Here is a 22,324-nt window from a genome sequence, read left to right on the forward strand (position 1 = left end):
ACAACAAACTCATCTAGCAAGAAAACCCTAGGTAAGATAAGTGAAAGCAATCTCCAGAATTAAGGTAATTAAATGTCCAGATGCCAGCAAAAAATAACAAATCACACCAGGAAAACTGAAGATATGGCCCAGTCAAAGGAACAAAACAATAGTTCAAATGAGATACAGGAGCTGAAACAACTAATTCAGAATATACGAACAGAAATGGAAAACCTCATCAAAAACCAAATCAGCGAATTGAGGGAGGACATGAAGAAGGCAAGGAATGAACAAAAACAAGAAATGGAAAGTCTGAAAAAACAAATCACAGAACTTATGGGAATGAAAGATACAGTAGAAGAGATGAAAAAAAACAATGGAAACCTACAATGGGTAGATTTCAAGAGACAGAGGTTAGGATTAGTGAACTGGAGGATGGAACATCTGAAATTCAAAAAGAAACAGAAACTTTAGGGAAAAGAATGGAAAAATATGAGAAAGGACTCAGGGAATTGAATGATAATATGAAGCGCACAAATATACGTGTTGTGGGTGTCCCGGAAGGAGAAGAGAAGGGAAAAGGAGGAGAAAAACTAATGGAAGAAATTATCACTGAAAATTTCCCAACTCTTATGAAAGACCTAAAATTACAGATCCAAGAAATGCAGCGCACCCCAAAGAGAATAGATCCAAACAGACGTTCTCCAAGACACTTACTAGTCAGAATGTCAGAGGTCAAAGAAAAAGAGAGGATCTTGAAAGCAGCAAGAGAAAAGCAATCCATCACATACAAGGGAAACCCAGTAAGACTATGTGTAGATTTCTCAGCAGAAACCATTGAGGCGAGAAGACAGTGGGATGATATATTTAAATTACTAAAAGATAAACTTAACCTGTCTTCCCAGCAGCTGTACCATTTTATATTGCCACCAACAGTGAATGAGTGTTCCTATCTCTTCACATCTTCTCCAACACTTGCTACTTTCTATTTTTTTAAATAGTAGCCATTCTCCTGAGTATGAAATGGTATCTCATTGTGGTTTTGATTTGCATTTCTCTGATGGCTAATGATGTAGAGCCTCGTTTCATGTGTTTTTTTCTCCCATTTGTGTATCTTCTTTGGAGAAATGTCCATTCAAGCCCTTTGCCCATTTTTAACTGGGTTATCTTTAAATCCAATTTTTTTAAAAATTAAAAAGTTACATTTCTTGCACACTTCAGGGTGTGGACCAAATGTCCTTGCCCTTTCCCTGCTGTCCGCAAGGGCCTTTGCAAGCTTCACTCTGCCCCTTTGTACACCTCTGTGTGAAGGAAGGAGGCTAACAAGCCTCCTGCTGGCAGGGATGGAGCCCAGGTATGAGACTCACTTTGCTGTGCCATTTCCAACAGCCCTCCAGGCTCCCCCTTCTCCCATTCAAGCTGTCCTGCACTCTCTTCTCCCACAGAAAAGGCTTCCCAGTCTTGATACCCCAGGGTGATGTAGCTACTAGAATAGTGCATGGCACATAGTAAATGCTCACTAAAAATGTGTTGACTGACTTAACGAAACTCTCTCCTGCCTCCCTCCTAGAGCTTCTGCAGGATTCCAATGAAAAAGTCTATGAAACCCACCATGACTGAGGGAGCACAGAAAATATTGGGCTTGCTGAAACCCAGGACACAGCTATACAAACTGACATTTATCAAATTTATTTTACAGTTACGTAAGTATTTCTGATAGCCAGAAACTGGAAACAACCCAAGTATCTGTTAACAAGAGAATGGTTAAATTGCGGGACATCTAGCCCATGCAAGACTACCCAGCAATAAAAAAGGAACAAATGATTGATACATGTAATAACTTGGATGGAGCTCATGATTTTTATAATAATGCTGAATATTGAAAAAAATCCAATCTCAAAAAGTCACATATGGTTTCCAGTTATATACCATACTTGAAATTATGAAATAAATTCTAGTGATGAAAAACAGATTCATAGCTGCTAGGGGTTTGGGAGGGGTCTGTGAGGGGCTGGCTGCAGCTATAAAGGGGTAGCATGAGGGAGTCTTGGGTGGTGGAATTTGCTTGTTCCGATGTTGTTTTACCATTATGCAAAATGTTCCATTGGGGAAGGCTGGGTGAAGGGTGCACCAGGCTTCCCGGTAATATTTTTTCCATTTTCCTGTGGATCTATAATTCTTTCAAAATAACAATTATGAAAAATAAATGCATAGGGAGATGGAGAAGAAAAGAATGATCTAAAGCATGTGTAGCATAGAAATGGTTAATTTCCCAATATGACCAGAGGAGGTGAGAGACTCAGACCTCAGTCTCAAGCTGGCAGGGAACAAAACTATTTTTCTCTGACTTCCTGGTCATACAAGCCCTATTTTGCTGGGTGGCAGAAAGTCTTCCCTTCCTCTTTTACTGGGGTTGCAACTAAGTTCCTAGGGCTTTATGTAGTGCCTGCTCCCTAGGGGTGACATCTAGAAGAAGCTGCCCCACCCCCCCCGCACACGGGTGTCCACTGAGACCTTCTTGTCCCAGGCTGGCTGTTAGCGGTTGGGTCCCTCACCCCAGCTCCTACCCCATGCTGGGCCTGAGGGGAACCTGGCAGGACAGCAGGCTCAGACCGCCACCTGGCATCCCCTGGATCACACATAGGCCTCAGATGTGTTTTGTTTGACCCATACAGTATTTTCTAATTAGTTGGCAAGATTTAAAATGGGGAATTTCCCCATAAAAATCCAGCGATCTGCCTTCTAAAGTCTCCGATCTGGTTGCTCTGGGCCCATGTCCCGCCGCATCTGACTGATGCTGTCAGTCTAAAGGCTGTCCCTTTAGACTGGGCATGCCCTCCTGGGCTTGCTGCAGTCCCCACCGTTCCCTCTTGTCACACTTGGCCTGGATTCATTCAGTAACAAGACCTGCTTGGCCCCTGCAGACACTTGAGTTGGCAACTCTCAGTCTTCCCTCACTTCTGTGCCATTTTGTGTCTGGGATGATTTTGCTCCTCCTGCCTCTTGCTGGGGTGCAGGGAAAGGTTCTGGGGCAGCCCCAACCCCACCTGCGTAGATACAGCAGATGCCATCAGAGCTGGGTCTCGCTGCCCTCTTGCATCTCCCTGGGCTCCATGCTGCAAAGGCCCCAGTGGGGACAGGGAAGACTCTCCTTTTGGTTTTCCTTGCTTCCTCTCAGACTTCCCCACCTCCTCCTGGTCTGGGGGGCCTCTGTCTGATCTTGAGGGGCAGGGAGCCTTGCTAGGCCATCACCTGTGTCCTCCAAAATCTGTTCTTTTGTCTGCATATGCGAGTCCTTTCTGTTTCCCCTGATTTCCTAGACTTTTGAAACTCAAATGTTGAGAAGGGACTATGTGTCCCTCTTTTTGCTGTGTCATCCCTTCCAATTGAGGGGATGGAGAGGATCTTGGAGCAATAGGAAATACTAGGAATGAAAAACACAAGAATCAGTTAATTTAAAACCTCACCCTTCATTATCTTTTTACATGCTGGGAACTGTGCTAAAAGCTTCACAGGCATCATCTCGTTTCAAATTCAAAGAGGAAATGAGACTCAGAAAAGTGAAGTGCTTGTCCAAGGTCAACAGCCAGTGAGGGCAGGCTGGGATTTGAATCCGGAGCCAATACTCTTAACAACTCAGTTCCCTAAAGAATAGCTTTATTTTCTGGCCTCTCTGCTCCTGTACCTGAGGGCTCTGCCCTCCCTAAGGGGCAGGGCCCAGTCAGATTCCCTACCTGGGTGAAAGTGAAAGGCCATTGGCTGAGCTTTTCCTAAGACCCACCTCCTCAGGGCTGTTTCTGGCCCCAGTATTTGTCTGTTCCCCAGCTAATTGGCAGGATAGTGGTGACTGACAGGGCACTGGTTATTGATACCAAGAAATACATTGACCCTTGACAGCCACTTGACCCTCAGCGTGTGAGAGTCCAGGCAGCCAGAGCAAATCGGATCCTTGGAGAAGAGCAGGGAAAAAAATGGAAGGATGAAATAAGAGATTATTGAGTCAAAGAGTTGGCAAATCTAGTTTCAGGACAGTGTAGGGGCTGATTGATGTCAGTTTGTACATCAGTGGCCAGCCTTGCAAGCTGGAGAAAGCCATTTTTACAGAAATCTAATTTTAATTCAGAGCTTCGAGGGCCACCCTGAGTTTTCAGCTCAGCTTCCTGTGTGCCCTTGCCCCACCATCCGTCTGGCCACCTCCCATCCCAGGCCATGCTAGCTGGCAATCTATGAGCTGGGTGGTCCCTGGGGCAGGCAGCACCCACTGCCTCCCTGGGAGCTGCTGTCTCTGGGCACCTTGGCACCAAGGCCTTCCTCCATTAACTTTCTGAGGGCACCTGCCAAGCCACCTGTCCAGCCAGCCCCCTGCCTGCTCAGGCTGGGCAGCCCAGGTCATGCCCTGCCCACCTGGCTGGGAGCCATGACTCAAACTCAGTGCAGCTGTGGGGCAGACGGAGTCCACCCCACGCCCTTGGGTTTTTCTTAGGCACGGCATCCAGCTTCCCCTCCATGCCATTTGAAAGCTCTTTCCTCAGTTGGCTGGAAAGAGGGAAGAGATATTTATTTTAATTAATGTATGTTTTAGTTAGGGTTCTCTAGAGAAACAGAATCAACAGGGAACACTTGCAAATATAAAATTTATAAAAGTGTCTCACGTGACCGTAGAAACGCAGAGTCCAAAATCCACAGGGCAGGCTGTGAAGCCGACGACTCCAATGGAGGGTCTGGATGAACTCCACAGGAGAGGCTCACCAGCCAAAGCAGGAATGGGACCTGTCTCCTCTGAGTCCTCCTTAAAAGGCTTCCCGTGATTAGATTTAGCATCACTAATTGCAGAAGACACTCCCCTTTGGCTGATTACAAATGGAATCAGCTGTGGATGCAGCTGACGTGATCATGACCTAATCCTATGAAATGTCCTCATTGCAACAGACAGGCCAGTATTTGCCCAATCAGATAAACAGCTACCACAACTTGGCCAAGTTGACACATGTCCCTAACCATGACAGTCCACCCCTTGTCAACTTGGCACCTATATATATATCACCTTAAACCATACTTAATTTCCAAATGAAAACAAATAAGCACAATTTTTTTCTTTTACCTGACAATACTCAATTGTCCTGCATATAACTGGAAACACATTAAATCTCTCCAGAATAGGGTGCAAATCCTTAGGCAACATTCATTCTTAAACTTGATATCTTACAACTTAAACAGTATAACATGAACAAAACAGCATTACAGTCCTCGTTTCTGTAACTGATCACGTGGTCGAAGTTCATATTTATCACTACCTTCTTCCACTACCCATTCCATGTTCCCTTTACCCTCAGCAAGCACTTCAGCTGGCCGTGGTTCTCTGCCTGGTGGGGTGACCCAAACCTTCATTCCTGAAGTTTCAGAGCCATTAGTGGTCCTGCCTGGATTGTGTTGTTGCAGTTTTCCATTGATTTTAATCACTGGGCATGGTAGTACTAATAGACGCCCTAGGGGATCTCCTATATTCCAAGAAAACTCTTCTTTACCTCCATTATGTAGTTGCAGTCCTACTTCCTTCTGATAGTCAGGGTCAGTTACCCCAGACAATAATGTAATCCCCTTCTTGGCTTGTTGATCCAGAGGCATAAGTAGCCCAAAGTGGCCAGGTGGCAATCTTAACTTCCAGTTCAGTGGTATCACTGTTGTTTCTCCTGGAGGAAGCACACCCCGTTTTGGAACTAAAACCTGTAGACCAGCAGAACTCAGGGTAGCAGGGACAGGAAGCAAAAATTTTCCTAGTGGATCACTAGGGGTAATAGTGAGTGGTACCACACCCATTTCCACCCCTTGGTTCCTGGACCCATGGATCCTGGCTATGGGAGAAACAGCACCATACAGCGGATGCTGATTCAGAGCATACACAGCTTCCTGGAGAACATTACCCCAGCCTTTCAAGTTTTTGCCACCTAGTTGGCACCGTAATTGAGTTTTCAAAAGGCCATTCCACCGTTCTATCAATCCAGCTGCTTCTGGATGATGGGGAACATGGTAAGACCAGAGAATTCCATGAGCATGCGCCCATTCCCGCACTTCATTTGCTGTGAAGTGTGTTCCTTGATCCGAAGCAATGCTATGTGGAATACCATGACGATGGATAAGGCATTCTGTAAGTACACGGATGGTAGTTTTGGCAGAAGCATTGTGTGCAGGGAAAGCAAACTCATATCCAGAGTATGTGTCTATTCCAGTTAGAACAAATCACTGCCCCTTCCATGAAGGGAGTGGTCCAATGTAATCAACCTGCCACCATGTAGCTGGCTGGTCACCTTGGGGAATGGTGCCATATCGGGGGCTGAGTGTGGGTCTCTACTGCTGGCAGATTGGGCACTCAGCAGTCGCTGTAGCCAGGTCAGCCTTGGTGAGTGGAAGTCCATGTTGCTGAGCCCATGCATAACCTCCATCCCTACCACCATGACCACTTTGTTCATGAGCCCATTGGGCAATGACAGGAGTTGCTGGGGAAAGAGGCTGACTGGTATCCACAGAACGGGTCATCTTATCCACTTGATTATTAAAATCGTCCTCTGCTGAAGTCACCCTCTGGTGTGCATTCACATGGGACACAAATATCTTCATGTTTTTAGCCCACTCAGAAAGGTCTATCCACATACTTCTTCCCCAGACCTCTTTGTTACCAATTTTTCAATTATGGTTTTTCTAGTCCCAGACCATCCAGCCAAACCATTAGCAACAGCCCATGAGTCAGTATACAAATGCACCTCTGGCCAGTTTTCCTTCCAAGCAGAATGAACAACCAGGTGCACTGCTCGAAGTTCTGCCCACTGGGAGGATTTCCCCTCACCACTGTCCTTCAAGGACACCCCAGAAAGGGGTTGTAATGCTGCAGCTATCCACTTTTGGGTGGTACCTACATATCGTGCTGAACCATCTGTAAACCAGGCCTGAGTTTTCTCTTCTTCAGTCAATTCACTGTAAGGAACTCCCCAAGAGGCCATAGCTCTGGTCTGGGAAAGAGAAGGTAATGTGGCAGGAGTGGAAACCATGGGCATTTGTGCCACTTCTTCATGTAACTTACTTGTGCCTTCAGGACCTGCTCTGGCTCTATCTCGTATATAACATTTCCATTTTACAATAGAGTGCTGCTGTGCACACCCAACTTTATGGCTTGGTGGGTCAGACAACACCCAACTCATGTTAGGCAACTCAGGTCTAATGGTAACTTGGTGGCCCATGGTTAAGCGTTCAGTCTCTACTAAGGCCCAGTAGCAGGCCAAAAGCTGTTTCTCAAAAGGAGATTAGTTATCTGCAGCAGATGGTAAGGCTTTGCTCCAAAATCCTAAGGGTCTGCATTGTGATTCTCCTATAGGGGCCTGCCAAAGGCTCCAGACAGCATCTCCATTTGCCACTGACACTTCCAGCACCATTGGATCTGCTGGATCATAACGGCCCAAGTGGCAGAGCAGCTTGTACAGCAGCCTGGACCTGTCGCAGAGCCTCCTCTTGTTCAGGTCCCCACTCAAAATTAGCAGCTTTTCTGGTCACTTGATAAATGGGCTGGAGTAGCACACGCAAATGAGGAATATGTTGTTGCCAAAATCCAAAAGACCTACTAGGCGTTGTGCCTCTTTTTTGGTTGTGGGAGGGGCCAGATGCAGCAACTTATTCTTCACCTTAGAAAGGGATATCTCGACATGCCCCACGCCACTGGACACCTAGAAATTTTACTGAGGTGGAAGTCCCCTGTATTTTTGTTGGATTTATCTCCCATCCTCTGACACGCAAATGTCTTACCAGTAAATCTAGAGTAGTTGCTACTTCTTGCTCACTAGGTCCAATCAACATGATATCATCAATATAATGGACCAGTGTGATGTCTTGTGGGAGGCAGAAATGATCAAGTTCTCTGCGAACAAGATTATGACATAGGGCTGGAGAGTTGATATACCCCTGAGGTAGGACAGTGAAAGTATATTGCTGATCTTGCCAGCTGAAAGCAAACTGTTTCTGGTGGTCCTTACTAATAGCTATTGAGAAAAAAGCATTTGCCAGATCAATAGCTGCATACCAGGTACCAGGGGATGTACTGATTTGCTCAAGCAATGATACTACATCTGGAACAGCAGCTGCAATTGGAGTTACCACCTGGTCGAGCTTACGATAATCCACTGTCATTCTCCAAGACCCATCTGTTTTCTGCACCAGCCAAATAGGAGATTTGAATGGGGATGTGGTGGGAATCACCACCCCTGCATCTTTCAAGTCCTTAAGAGTGGCAGTAATCTCTGCAATCCCTCCCGGAATCTAGTATTGCTTCTGATTTACTATTTTGCTTGGTAGGGGCAATTCTAGTGGCTTCCACTTGGCCTTTCCCACCATAATAGCCCTCACTGCACGAGTTAGAGAGCCAACGTGGGGGTTCTGCCAGTTGCTCAGTATGTCTATGCCAATTATACATTCCGGAACTGGTGAAATAACTACAGGATGGGTCCGGGGGCCCACTGGACCCACTATGAGACAGACCTGAGCTAAAACTCCATTGATCACCTGGCCTCCATAAGCCCCCACTCTGACTGGTGGTCTAGAGTGACATGTTGGGTCCCCTGGAATTAATGTCACTTCTGAACCAGTGTCTAATAATCCTGATCATTTCCTTTTTCCCAGTGCACAGTTACCCTGGTAAAAGGCCGTCGGTCTCCTTGGGGAAGACTTGGAGGAAGATTAACAGTACAAATTTGTGGCAGTGTAACAGGATTCTCCCCCCAAAAGGGACCTGGCCTCCCCTTCATTCAAGAGGCTCTGGATCTGTAAACTGTTTCAAGTCTGGACATTGATTAAGGGGCCGTGACTCTGTGTTTTTATAATTCAGGTTAGACTTCTGTTCCCTTGACCTAGAACTCTTTTGTTTATACAGCTCCAACAAGAATTTAGTAGACTGCCCTTCTATTGTATTTCTAGGCACCCCATGATTTACTAGCCAATGCCATAAATCTCTGCATGTCATATAATTTTGACGCCTCCTTTGAGTTTGCTGTCTATTATAATAGCTGCGTCTACCCTGTCTTTGGTGATTAAGTGCTGCCATCTGGCTTCTGCCAACTTGGGATCCTGTCATCCCCATTGTGTTTAAGGATTCCAGCTCAGTGACAGCAGTTCCTACAGTAATATCTGACCTACAGAGAAGTGCAACCACAGAGCTCTTCAGGGATGATGGTGCTAGTCTTACAAATTTATTTCTCACCCTTCTGGTAAAAGGTGCATCCTCTGGACATTCCTGGGGTGTAAGAGCAGGCTTTGCATGATAAATCCACTCTAACATTCCAATCTCTCTAAGCCTCTGGATCCCCTCATCTACATTATACCAGGGCAGTTCTGGCATTTCAACCTCAGGTAATGTTGGCCACCTCTTGATCTATGTTTCAACCAACCACCCAAACAAGCTGTTAACACTTTTTCTAACCACTCAAGCTATAACATTGAATGTAGAATCTCTGAGTAGTGGGCCCATATCAATAAATTCAGCCTGATCCAGCCTTATATTCCTCCCACCATTATCCCACACTCTTAAAATCCATTGCCACACATATTCCCCTGATTTCTGTCTATATAAATTGGAAAACTCACACAGTTCTTTTGGAGTATAATGTACCTCCTCATGTGTGATACTTTGTACCTCACCTTTAGGGGCCTGTTGGGACTTTAGTATAGTTATACGTCTGGAAGAAATGAGGGGTGGTGGGGGTGGGTCATGAAAATAATTAGAAATATCTTCCAAGCCATTTGCTTCAGGGCCTTCATTTGAAGTTTCATCTGGTGAAACAGGATTAATCACTCCAGGGCTAATCCCTTCAGGAGGAGGTTGGGTGGCCAATTCCTCAAGGCAGGCTGGAGGTGGGGCGGCTATGTCCTCAGGGCAGACTATTACAGGGTTATCTAGAGAAGGCTCAGCATGGCCTAGGGTTTCAACCTCACCCCCAACATCATTATCAATCCATATGTCACCATCCCATTTTTCAGGGTCCCACTCCAATGCCCTCACTTTAACGGCAGACACCATGCAAGACTGAGATTTCAGTTTACGTTGTAAATTGCTATTCTAACAATAAGATTCTGAGTCTGATTTTCAGAGATCTCAAGTCTACGGCTACAGGAAATAAGATTTTCCTTCAGGATACTCATAGAAACGTCTACATCTTTCAGACGGCGCTTAAGCTTCTCGTTTGAAGCCTTAAGCCCATCCCTTTCACCCTTTAATGTAGCCAGTGTATCTAACAACAACCAACCAACATCTCTATACCTCTTATTTCTACAAAACTCTGTAAAGGTGTCAAAAACATTATCCCCCAGAGTCTGGTTTCGTACAAGCGAAGCATTAGGAGAATCGAATGATGATATTTTGACTATCTCCTTTGCCAACTCACTCCATGGATTGGGAGTGTCATTCTGATTACGGGAATCAGAGTCCTTAGTGTCTCTGAGTCCAGTCAGAGTAGAAAACCGTTCATAAAAACCCATTTTTAAGATTCTGTTTCTTAAGAACCACTCCTGGTACCAAGATGTATTAGTTAGGGTTCTCTAGAGAAACAGAATGAACAGGAAACACTTGCAAATATAAAATTTATGAAAGCGTCTCACGTGACCGCAGGAACGCAGAGTCCAAATCCACAGGGCAGGCTGCGAAGCCGACGACTCCGATGGAGGGTCTGGATGAACTCCACAGGAGAGGCTCACCAGCCGAAGCAGGAATGGGACCTGTCTCCTCTGAGTCCTCCTTAAAAGGCTTCCCGTGATTAGATTTAGCATCACTAATTGTAGAAGACACTCCCCTTTGGCTGATTACAAATGGAATCAGCTGTGGATGCAGCTGACGTGATCATGACCTAATCCTATGAAATGTCCTCATTGCAACAGACAGGCCAGTATCTGCCCAGTCAGATAAACAGTTACCACAACTTGGCCGAGTTGACACGTGTCCCTAGCCATGACAATGTACCTCAAAATTTTAAAATCTATAGTAAGCTGGGTTATGATATTTTCCTCTTTGAGACCTGACCATTTCTTTCACCTTAGATCACGGCCGGCACCACTTAGGGTTCCAACTCTGCACGTGTGGGGTTGTCGGGTTTGGTGATGAGCCACGTGGCCTGCAGCTGTTTGAGTCCCGGTCCTGCCGGTCGCTGACCACAGCTCCGTGGGCAAGTCATTTAGCTTCTTGGAGGATCGGCTGCCTCATCTGGAAATCGATGCTGGAAAGTACAGAAAGCAGTGCCTGGCTGGTGAAAAGTGCCCCACCCCCACCCCCACCCCCAGAGGGAGCTCTTACAGCAGGGAAATAATGATGTAGGAAAGAGAGGTCTCTGGCTGGAGCCTACCTTTGGGATATGAGAAAGACTGGGTGCATCGTGCTCAAGCCTCTTAATTACGCCATTGCTCCATTTTCAATAAATGAAAGCTGCCTGTTCGTATTTTTTGAAAGATATATGTTGTGAAATACAAGGTGAAAAACCAAGCAACGTCATGGTGAGGTCATCAGGAAGTTGTTAGAAAATGTTGTTTTCCTGCAGTTTTCACTTTTCAAAGGAGTATCATGTTTTAAAAAGTAGTGTATTCATTTTTAAAAAGTTAGAAAGCGATTATCTTTCTCTTATACTCCCTCCCACTACATTTCCTCTGACTTAACATATAGGCTTGTGTTTCTGTTTGTTAGAAATAGACTCAATGAACCTGGATTTTAGGTATGAAGAATATAGTGCAGCTTTCCTAGATATTTTGGATTTGTGCAATTCTTCAAAGATAATAAAATTTCCTTCAAAAGTGTTTAATCATGAAAAATATTTTCTCTTTGCCAGGTTTATAGTTAACATAATACTCTTCCTGCCTGCTTCCTGCCTTCTCTCTCTCTCTCTCTCGGAAGTTCTTACTGTTATTGGAGGGAAAGTCCCCACGTAAATGAACCATTCTGTGTCAGGAGGAGGTGGCACAGCGGGGCCACTGCTCGTGAGTGGGGGTCTCTGGCCTTAGCAGACGTGATTTCGGAGCCAAAGGACACAGTTCTGGCGGTTGAATTCTGCTCCCCATTGTCTTGGCTGGCACTGAGACCCAACCTCAGGGCCTCTGTGGGATTCACCCAGGGAGGCACAGAGGCTGGAAGAGAAGGTGCTGGGCTAGGATTCCTGTCCATTTCATCTTGGATTATGGAAAACCGTGAGGGGAGGTGGGCAAAGGAGCAAGGAGTGGGGCGCACAGAGGCTGTGGCTCTCAGGAAACCCTGAAGGAGTTCTGCCTCGGGCAGGAGGTGGGAGGTGGGAGGTGGGAGGTGGGAGGTGGGAGGGGTGGGTTGGGGCCAGGCAAGCAGCCGGTAGCTACAGCAACTCTGCTGAGCATCCTGGTGGCTTCTGGGGACCAGGCTTCTCGGAAGGAGGAAGTGGCGGTAGGACATGCTAAGTTAGGAGAGCTGGAAACTGCCACCTAATCCTGCAGAAATCCCCTGGGGACAGCGGCTCTCTCTGCTGAACTCTCCTCAGTTCTGAGCCTTATCCTTATTTTTATTTCTTCTTTTTTATGGCAGTATAATTTATATTCAGTGAGATGTGGAAACCTTCAGGGGACAACTCAATGAAATTTTAAGTTCATACATATCTGTGCAGCAACCACCCAGATCAAAATCTAGAACATTTCCCAGACCCAAGAAGGCTCCCTCCCTATCTTCTCCCATCAACCTCCCCCAAAGTAACCTTGATTCTAAGCTTTATCACTGTGAATTTGATTTGCCTGGTTTTGAACTTCAAATAAATGGAATCCTAAGGATTATTCTTTTGTGTCTGTGTTCTTTCATTCAGCATTAAGTCTGGGAGAGTCATCCTGGCTTCTGTGTACAGCTGCCCTTCATTCTTTTTCATTGCTGTGAAATATTCCATCGTACAGACAAACCACAACTCATGTTTTCATTTTCCTATGGCTGACTGTTGGATTGTTTCCAGTTTGGGGGTATGATGAATAAAGCAGCTGTGAGCATTTTTACACATGCCTTTTGGTGTGCAGATGCCCTCATTTCTGTCCCGCATGTAGCTTGGAGTGGACCCAGGCTTGTTAGACATTCTATCTGAAAATGCTCAAGCCAAAAGGGAACTCGTGTGTTTCTTTTACCAACTCCACCCACTCCTCACTCCCATACCCTCCACGCCAGCCTCAGGGCTGCAGGCAGGAGTCTGAGAAGGGGGGAGGAGAGAGATGCACAGGCCACCACAGAAGCCACATTCGAAAGATGTAAAAGCCCCACTTGCAACAGCACTTCCCCTTTTAAAGTGGTCATTTGATCTCTCGAAGAAAAAATGCATATGAGATTTTTTGAATCTTGGGAGGAGCGCCCCCCACCTCCGCCCCACCCATGGTGTTTGTTGAAGTCTGTGATGACTAGTAGATCTCAGAGAGGCTCTAGTCCCAGCTTCCCATTTTACAGATGGGGAAACTGAGGCCCTGAAAGGGGCAGTGACTTGCCCAGAGGCACACAGCTGGTAAATGGCCCAAAGAATCCTAGCCTCTCATGGCCTTGTCTATAAAATGGGAGGGGGACATACTCAATGATCTTCCCCACTGCAATCGGGCTAAATTGGAGCTGTCATCCCCCAAGTTTTGGGTTGTCCAGCAGTCATTCTGCAGTGATAATTGGATGCCAGATTTCAGATTTACTCTATTTAGTATTCAGTAAACCTTATTGAACCCCGACTATGTGCCAGGCATTGTTTCTGGCTCTAGAAATACAGCAGGAAATAAAAGTCTAAAATTTCTGCCCTTGCGTAAACTGTTCTCTCGGGGGGAAGGGGAAGACAGGCCAATAAACCCATGACTAAATAAAAAAAGGCGAGTCACATGGAGGCAAGTGCTATGGGGTAATATAAAGCAGGAAGGAGGATGAGACGGGCTGGGGGCGGGGGTATGCGGGGAAGGGGTGTACTTTTGGGTGATCAGGGAAGGTCTTCCCAGAAGCTGGCATTCAGAGGCCCCCAAGAAGGTGAGGGGTCAGCCAGGGGGAGGCCTGGGAGCTGGGTGTCAGGATGCACTTTCCAGGCAGGGGAACAACAAGTGCAAAGGCCCTGAGGCAGGAGCCTCCTGGAATGTCTGGGGCAACATCGAGGATGACTGTTGGTCCAGCTGGACCTAAATCACCAAGTGAGGGGGGTGGTTGGAAAGGAGGTCAAAGAAGTGAAGGGGACGGGGGGGTTGTTGGGCTGTATGGGACACTGGAAGGACTTTGGGGAGCCTTCTGAGGGTTTGGGGCATCAGAGGAGTGACAAGGTTTCTGAAGACTCCTCTGGCTGCTAGGTAAAGAGTAGACAGGGCAAGGTGGAAGCAGCGGGACTGTCATGGTCAGGTTCACATGCCAACTTGGCCAGGTGGTGGTACCTGTCTGTCTGGTTGGGCAAGTCCTGGCCTGTCTGTTGTGATGAGGACATTTCATAGAATTGAATCATGAGCATGTCCGCTGCATCCACAGCTGATTCCATTTGTAATCAGCCAAGAGACGTGCCTTCTGCAATGAGTGATGCGTAATCTAATCACGGGAAGCCTTTTAAGGAGGATTCAGAAGAGACAGTCTCTCTTCCTGCTTCGGCTGGTGAGTCTCTCCTGTGGAGTTCATCCAGACCCTCCACTGGACTCGTCGGCTTCACAGCCTGCCCTGTGGAGTTTGGACTCTGCGTTCCCATGGTTACGTGAGACGCTTTTATCAATTTCATATTTGAGAGTGTTTCCTGTTGATTCTGTTTCTCTAAGGAACCCTAACTAATACAGAGACCATTCACAAGGCCGTGACAATCATCCAGTGACAGATGGCAGGGCGTGGACCAGGTGCAGACTGCAGAGGGAGGTACGTCTGGTAATTTATATATATATATATATATTCTTTTTTTGCAGGGTGTTTTTTTTTTTCTCTTTCCAGGGTGAGTTATTTATTTATCTATTTTTGCATGTCTGGTAATATTTTGAAGGTCACGCCAACAAGGATTTCCAGGTGGATTGATGTTGATGCTAATATAAAACCAACTTAAAACCAAAGCAGATGCACTTTGCAAAGAAGGCCATTTTGTTTCAGGTATGAGGTCTCCTCATTCTCCTATATTCCTCCTTCGGGTTCCCTTCCCTAAGGCCAGCTCAGTGTAAGATCTCATTGGATTCTCCTCCAAGCTGGGACTGAGCCTTTGAACCGAGTGCCCGTGACCTTGTGTATGTGTGTGTTTGGGGCAGGAGAAGTCACTTAAATTCTTCCTCACCTGTCCCTCCATCCTCTCTTTTCTCCGGCAGGTGTGGTTTGATAAACAGCTCCTGGAAGAAACTGCCAGGTGCTTGTGAGACAAGGCTGCAGATATGTGCAGGCTCTCAGGTGAGGAGGTCAGGAGGGGAGCTTTCCAAGGCAGTGTCATTTTGGCTCAGGTACCAGAAGGCCCTACCAGAAGCACCCGCCACCCTGCCAAACCTTTCAAAAATGGTCATCTCAAGCCCCCCAAAGTCACTGGGCTTTGACAAAGGTCTATAAATACCTGTGATTAAACCTTGTGCAGGCTACTCCCCGCCTCCTTGAATACACTCCAGTCCCACTGCCCTTCCCTCCTCGGTTCCTTGGACGCTCTGAGCCCTTTCCCATTCCAGGTCCTTTGCACTTCCTGCTCAGCCTCTTTGAATGACCTTCTCTTCTTCATCTTTCAGGTCTCAGCTCAAAAGTCACCTCCTCAGAGGCCTTCGCTGACCTCCCTACCTGAATCAGGTTTTCTGCATATCGTGGCTCACGATTCATTGTGATGTATTTTGTTTACTTATTGATTATGTTTCACAGATGCACTGTCAAGCATTAAAAGACCAGAAAATGAGTTGGTCTTGTTGGCTGTTGATTCCTCAAGTTCTGAGCACAGAACCTGGAGGAACAGACCAGCAGGGAAGCATGGCAGCCAGCCTCTGAGGCGGCCCCTACGACTTGCGCCCTGGTAGCCACGAAGTGGTCAGCTCCCTTCCCCACTCAATACTGCTCACCGAACACCCTCCACCGGAGCGGCTGAGAGTGAGATGACGGTGGTGGTGATGGTGTGTGACTCCCAGACCTACATATATATACATAAATATAATTCCCCACTGGTCCTGCTTCTCGGAACCCTGACTGGTACTCAGACCGTCAAGGAGGTGGGCTGGGAATTCGGACTTCCTGGGCTCAGATCCCAGGTCTACCCTCAATCAACCTGCTCTGGGGCCGTGGGAAGTATCTTAGCCTCTTTTTTTTTTTTTTTTTTTTTTTGCTGTTTTAGTTTCCTGACTGCTAAAACAGATACCATAGGATGGGTTGGCTTAACAACAGGAATTTCCTGGCTCTCAGCTTCAGATGCTAGTCGGGGTTGGTTCTTCTGGCTGGCCCCAGCCGGCAACCTTTGGGGTTCCTTGGCTTTTCCATCACATAACAATGCATGTGGTGGCATCTTTTCTCCCGGATCCGTTGACTTCCAGCTTCTGACTGTTCCCCGCGGCTTCTCTCTCCTTTGCTTACAAGACTCCCGCCTTACTGGGCTAAGGTGCACCCTCTCTCAGCGGGGGCCGCCACAACCAACGGCATCTTCAAACGCCCTGTGGACAAGCGGGTCCCCACCCACAGCACCAGGCGCTGGGACCTGAGCATGCCTTTTGTGGGGGACACGGTTCAGTCCCCCCAATTGCTTCATCTGCAAAATGGGAATAATACCTACCTCATCGTTGTGAATATTAAATGAATTAATAAGTCAAAAAAAAAAATAGAACGTTAGAATTCTGTTGATATGAAATGTCCCAGATGGAGAAATTCTTGAGGACAGAATGCAGGATGCAGGATGGAGGGTGACAGGCTGGGGGGAATGTGAGTGGGGAGAAACTGCTTAATGGGAACAAGGTTTGATCTTGAAATAATGAAAATATTTTGGCAGTAGATAGAGGTGGTGGCTGTACAACATCGTGAATGTACCAAAGGCCACTGGAATGGCCACTTTAAAAAGGTTAATTTTATGTTATATAAATTTCAGCTCAATAAATTATCATTTAAAAAAAGCTAGTGAGTGGGGGTGCAAGGATGGCTCAGTAGTAGAATTCTCGCTTGCCATGCTGGAGACCTGGGGTTCGATTCCCAGCCCGGGCACTCCCCTCCCCTCCCCCCAACAAAAAAAAAGGAAAGAAAAGAAAAGCAATTAGAACAACACCTGGCACAGGATAAATGCTATGTAAGTGTCAGCTACCTAGTGCGTAACAAGCATGCAACTCGTCCTCTGATGCACGGGTGGTCATGGAGTGAGAAGGGCCATGGGTGCTTGTGTGCCCCGTTTTGTTTTAGGGTTGTTCTCCTGCAATACTGATATTCATAGTGAGCAGTGTTTGGGGTCACAGCGAGTCATCTGCTTGTGCTGAATAAAAAACACCTGTTAACTTCATTATCATGTTATTCAAGGCAATGCCCTTTCTTTGGGCTCCTCTCTTCCGCAAAGAGGTTTAGATGCCTAAGTGATGTGAGGACCACAGAGCTCACCCACGCCTTCCCCCTGGTGTCCCGTGACTGTCTCCATGAACTCCATTCTTCTGCTTCCAGGTGAAAATTTGGCCTTTGATGGAAACAGAGAAAGTTGCCAAGCAAAGGAAGGCCAGGTCCCACCGGTTGTCCACCCCTCTTTGGTGCCAAGGGAATAGACGCTTTGGGCTGACCAGCACAGCCCCTGCCAGAGGCAGCCCCAGACCCGGTGCCAAATGTGTTCATTGGAAGGCACAACCTCACCGTCCACTTCGGGAATCTTCCTTCATGGCCACGGGTGGCCGTCCAGTGTCACGGGTGTCTGCTGTTTTCTGTCTGGCTGACGTCTGTTTCCCCCTTTATCCTTCCTTATCCCCTGGTGTCTTTTTGGGGGAATTAGCTCATTCCCTCCGGGAACACTCTGGGAGGGGAGGGTGAGACGGGTTCTGGAGCTGCGACCTCCCTGAGCTCAGCCCCACAGATGCTCTGCTTGCATCTGAATTCCAAGCAGCAATGCCCTGTGCTCCTTCCAGCAAATTCCGATTGCTTGAGCCAGGCAAAGCTGGTTTCTGCTATTGATTTCCCTATGTATTGTCCTTCTCCCGCACTAGAATACCAGCTCCACGAGATACTGCAATTTCTCTAGCGCCTACGGGATAAAGCCCACTCATATGAATTATTGTAGAAAGCACTGTAATAATAGGAATAATTTTTCACACCATTGTGGATAGGAAAAAGTAAAAACTGATTTCAGAGTTAATAGAATTTTTGTTGCTAGAAAAATATTTACATCTTCCTCTTAATTTGCGTGTTGGGCATATAGTACATTTATCTTCTTCCTTCCCATTTTCTGTTTTGCAAATCCACTTTATCTCCTGAACCAGCATATGAGTGCAGCGTATACATAATGTGTGACAAAGACATCCGTCAGGAATGGTGGTGGTCCCAGTGACGATGACTAGTGCAGGGTCAGCGTGCAAAATAAAGACTCCGACCTGCAGTCCAGCGGGTCATCCAACTGAGCCCTGGGAGGCAGGTGGGACTCAGGTCACTTCTGTCCACTCCTGGCTGTGCCGAGTAGCTGATCAGCCCCGCAGGCCATGTGGCCTAAACATTAATTGCCAGGGTTGCCGCTTCTCAAAAAGGGCTGCAAGGACATTGGATGCTGGCCTCTGAAAAGTGGACACCTCTGGGGCCAGGTCTGGCTGTGCAGCAGCAAAGGGACAGGGCTGAGGTAGTGGACTGGGCCGGCCTGACCCCACTACCTCCCGGGCAAACACAGTCAGTCCCACGGAGTCTCCAAGTTCAGGGTGTGCTTGGCCACGTGTCTGACATCCCGATGCTGTAGTTTGGCTTATATGCCGGGTTATGCAGCAGGGCGGAGGCAGTGCTGGACCTTGAGCACCTGGCCTCGTGCAGCCAGTCCAGGGCCTTGTGACTCTGCTCTGATGGCTCTCTCTTCTCTACCACACTTTTCTGTTTCGGATTAAAACAGCACCTGATCCGTCACTGTGAGCACATGAACAAGTCCAACAGAGGCTGGACCGAGCTGCAGCCCTTCCTGGGACCCCCAGAACCGCCCCCCCCTCTTTTGTGTGCTTCTTTGGGTCCTGGATGGCCTGCGAGGACGTCCAGCACCCTTCCTTGCCTTTATGTGCCTACAGAGCTTCCTCTAGGAGAACGTAAGCCCTATGGGCAGGGGCTGAGTCCACTGGTCCCTGTGTCAGCGGTGGCAAGCTTGGAGTCCAGCCTGGAGGAGACACTTGATTTGTGTTTGATGAGTGAAGACTCAACTTCATAACACGATTTACTTTCATTCCACATGGGATCCTGTAATATTTCTCCACCTCTACTCGCTCCTTCCCAACTAGACCCTCTTCCCATCTAAAGATCTATCATGTGGGTACATGCCGTGAACTCGGCTGTGGCTGTAAAACGTAGGCGAGAGATATTTTAAGGGCTTCGCTGCCCGTGATGCTCCCGTAACTGTCTCGTCCAATCCCCCGGCAACCCGCAGAGAGAAAACGATGGCTTCTGTGCCCTGTTTCCAGACAAGGTACCTGAGACGACGGGGTCATGCGTCGAGGCCATGGTTGTCGAGGTGGTGAGTGGTGGGAGTGGACCCAAAGGCAATTCTGGGTGCTGAATCCCACTGGCTTTGGGCTGCACTCCTGCTCCGGGCTGGGCGGGGCAGTCACAGCCTGTCTAGAAGTGCTTGAGGGGCTTCTTGGAGCCCTCTGGGGTGCCACGGAGCAGAGTGTGACCACCAGTGCTTTGGGAATTTCTTCTGTAAGCAGAATGGTGGAGCTGTTTTCTCTGTTTCTCAATCAGGCAAAGAATTAGACGACTGGGGTCCCCACCTCAACTCCAGTTCCCACTGAAGTTGCATTTCTTGTCTTCTATGGGGAAACACAAACTAATGACATTTCTCTACCCACAGCCACCCTTCTGGGCTGGCAGAGAGGGGCAGGGATGGTAAGGGCCCTGCCCAGGTGGACTTGTGTCTGTGGGGCCGGGATTCCTGGGAACAGCAACTGTGGGTGGTCTTGTCAGGTCTCAGCCGGAGGTTTTGCTCCTTCCCAGGCAGGAGCTGGGCTGGTGAGGGAATGGCTCATTCTGCCATCTAGTGCTGAGAGGCGGTACTGCAGGCTGGAGAGGGCCCAAAGGCCGTCTACCCTGGGAGTGGTTTATCCCAGAGCAGGGTCCCAAGCTCTAGCCACGCTGTAGACTCACCCTAGGAGGTTTGAAAAGATACACATGCTTGTGCCCTAGCCCACACCTACTGCACCAGAAACCGTGGAGACGAGGCCTGGAAATAAGCATCTTAGCTTTAGAATGTAGGGCCATAGTCCCTACCTCCAAACTCTAAATGACTAGGTTTGGGTCAGAATCTAGGAATCTGAAGTTTTAGCAAAGTTCCTCCAGTAATTCTCATGGGAAGTTTGACTTGAGCACCACTGACTTGGCTACCTACAAGATAAATGAGTCAACTGTGTGATGTGGATTTTTAAGAAACCCTATGTTGTTGTTGGTTGTATAACTAGAAGCACGACACCCAGGTTAAGGGAGGTTATAACATAGTGGTTGAAAGCATCTGGGTTTGAATCTTACTTTTGCTACTACCAGGAACGTGACCCTGGGCAAACATCTTGACTTCTTCCAGGCTCAGTTTCCACATTTGTAAAGTGGAGACAAAGGGCACCTGTCCCAGGGGTTGATGTGAGACCGAATGAGATCGTTATATTTAAATCGCTTAGCACAGGGCCTGGCCTGAGGAAGCAGGTGCTGTAAGAAGAGTCTCACTGCTGAGATCTGTCGGGAGCACTGTGTCTCATTTCATGACATATTTATAAGGGGTACTGACAAGCGACACTATCCAGAGGGGAAAGAAAAAGAAGGAGAGGAGAGAGGAGACCATGAAGAGAAGAGCCAAAGGAACTAGAGAGTCTCAGAATTGTCCTTAACTGGGGGAAGGAGGTGTTTGGGGAGGGAGTTGTGTGCACTGCTTTAAAACGACCAGAAGGCCAGGCTCTAGTGTGGAAGAGGGACCAGGATAGGTAGGAGGAGAGGCAGGCAGTCCATGCGTGCAGACACTTTGTAGCCGCTGGAGCTAAGAAGGGAGCAGGCCCACTCATGGGCAGGAAGCTTTAGGAGATGCTGAATGAGAAATCGGTTGGGATGCCACAGAGCAGTGCAAATGGGACACAGGTAAGCATTTTCTGTTACGGCTATTAATGTGTTTGTGTGTGAGAAAAGAAGAGAAGCAGCATAGAGGGCCTGTGGTTTCACAGATAATTATGAGGCTGAGGCTGAAGTGTGGAGCCAGGTCAGGCCTGAGCTAAAGGAGGGAAAGCAGCAGGTCAGTAAAAGCGGACTGGGTTTGTGGGTTTGACAGGAATCGTCCAAGTGGTTTGGGGAACCTGGCCGCTGTGGAACTTTCTGCTTGATCTCGGGGACACAGAAGGTCACTTGCCCTCTAATGCGGACTGTACTCCGGGCCCCTCCCCCAACTGTTATACAACCAAGAAGGTGCCTCTGCAGGGGGGGGGGGCGGGGGGAGGGCATCTTTAGTGAGCAGAATGAGGCTGTCAACAGGCTTCACGCTGGAGTTTACTGGTTAAACGGCATTTGAATCACGGCCATGTGTGTTTCCAGAGAGGGAAGGCGCCAGCGAACCTACCTTTGGCCACCTGTCCATCTGAGGTGCATCTCTTTGCTTCTTGCCTCATTTGTTTTTTCTTCACAACACCTGCCTTTATGCTATATCCTTTTTTTTTTTTTTTTGAACATTATTTGAAGGCAGAGATTTGTTTTTGTTCACAGCTCTACCTTGAACGGTGCTTGACATAAGGTGCATGGCCAGCAAGTATTTGTGGAATGGAATGGATGGATGGATGGATGGACGGACGGACGAATGGGCGGATGGATGGATGGGTAAATGGATGGATGGCTGGGTGGGTGGATGGGTGAGTGGGTGGGTGGATGGATGGATGGAGGATCAAAGTGACTTTGGTAAGACTTTCTCTAGGTGTTTCTGGGATGGGCGTCATGAGCCCATTTACCTGTGAGAGCTACCTGGAGGAGTGTCTGTACCCCACGTTCTAAGAATTAGCACTATCCGGGGGACATTGGCCCCATCCCCTTGGTCTCACGCTGACCCCTGCAAAGGGCTGGAACCAGAATGGCCTCAGAGAAGAGCCTGGTCTGAACGGAGTGCTAATGAAGCCCTGCCGGAGACCTGAAAGAGGGGTAATGTTCTGGGGGTGTGTGGGGGGGGTGCAGGCAACATGGAGATGCGGGACAGTGTCCGCCCCACACAAACAGCCCGACTGCGCTAGT

At 47.8% G+C, this 22,324-nt stretch overlaps 2 protein-coding genes and 1 long non-coding RNA gene across 4 annotated transcripts in view; 2 read left to right on the plus strand and 1 right to left on the minus strand.

Annotated features, from left to right (window-relative positions):
* LOC143658606 (uncharacterized) overlaps positions 1 to 1,926 on the plus strand; it is a 31,932-nt gene extending 30,006 nt beyond the window's left edge. The window contains exon 6 of the mRNA XM_077130720.1: positions 1,550 to 1,926. Coding sequence (XP_076986835.1) covers positions 1,550 to 1,599 — 50 coding nt within the window. The 3' untranslated portion in view covers positions 1,600 to 1,926. The remainder of the gene's footprint in view (positions 1 to 1,549) is intronic.
* TMEM51 (transmembrane protein 51) overlaps positions 1 to 10,758 on the minus strand; it is a 72,053-nt gene extending 61,295 nt beyond the window's left edge. For both annotated transcript variants that reach the window (XM_077151224.1, XM_077151216.1), the window contains exon 1: positions 10,612 to 10,758. The gene's annotated coding sequence lies outside the window, so the exon portion shown is untranslated. The remainder of the gene's footprint in view (positions 1 to 10,611) is intronic.
* A 3,185-nt stretch (positions 10,759 to 13,943) lies between these two features.
* On the plus strand, positions 13,944 to 15,825 carry LOC143664494 (uncharacterized). The gene is made up of 5 exons (XR_013166447.1): positions 13,944 to 13,987; positions 14,749 to 14,842; positions 14,964 to 15,067; positions 15,277 to 15,355; positions 15,679 to 15,825. It is a non-coding gene; the product is annotated as an uncharacterized LOC143664494 (long non-coding RNA).
* Positions 15,826 to 22,324: the final 6,499 nt, after the last annotated feature.

Source organism: Tamandua tetradactyla, chromosome 2, assembly GCF_023851605.1.
Source record: "Tamandua tetradactyla isolate mTamTet1 chromosome 2, mTamTet1.pri, whole genome shotgun sequence".
NCBI classification, from domain to species: Eukaryota; Metazoa; Chordata; class Mammalia; order Pilosa; family Myrmecophagidae; genus Tamandua; species Tamandua tetradactyla.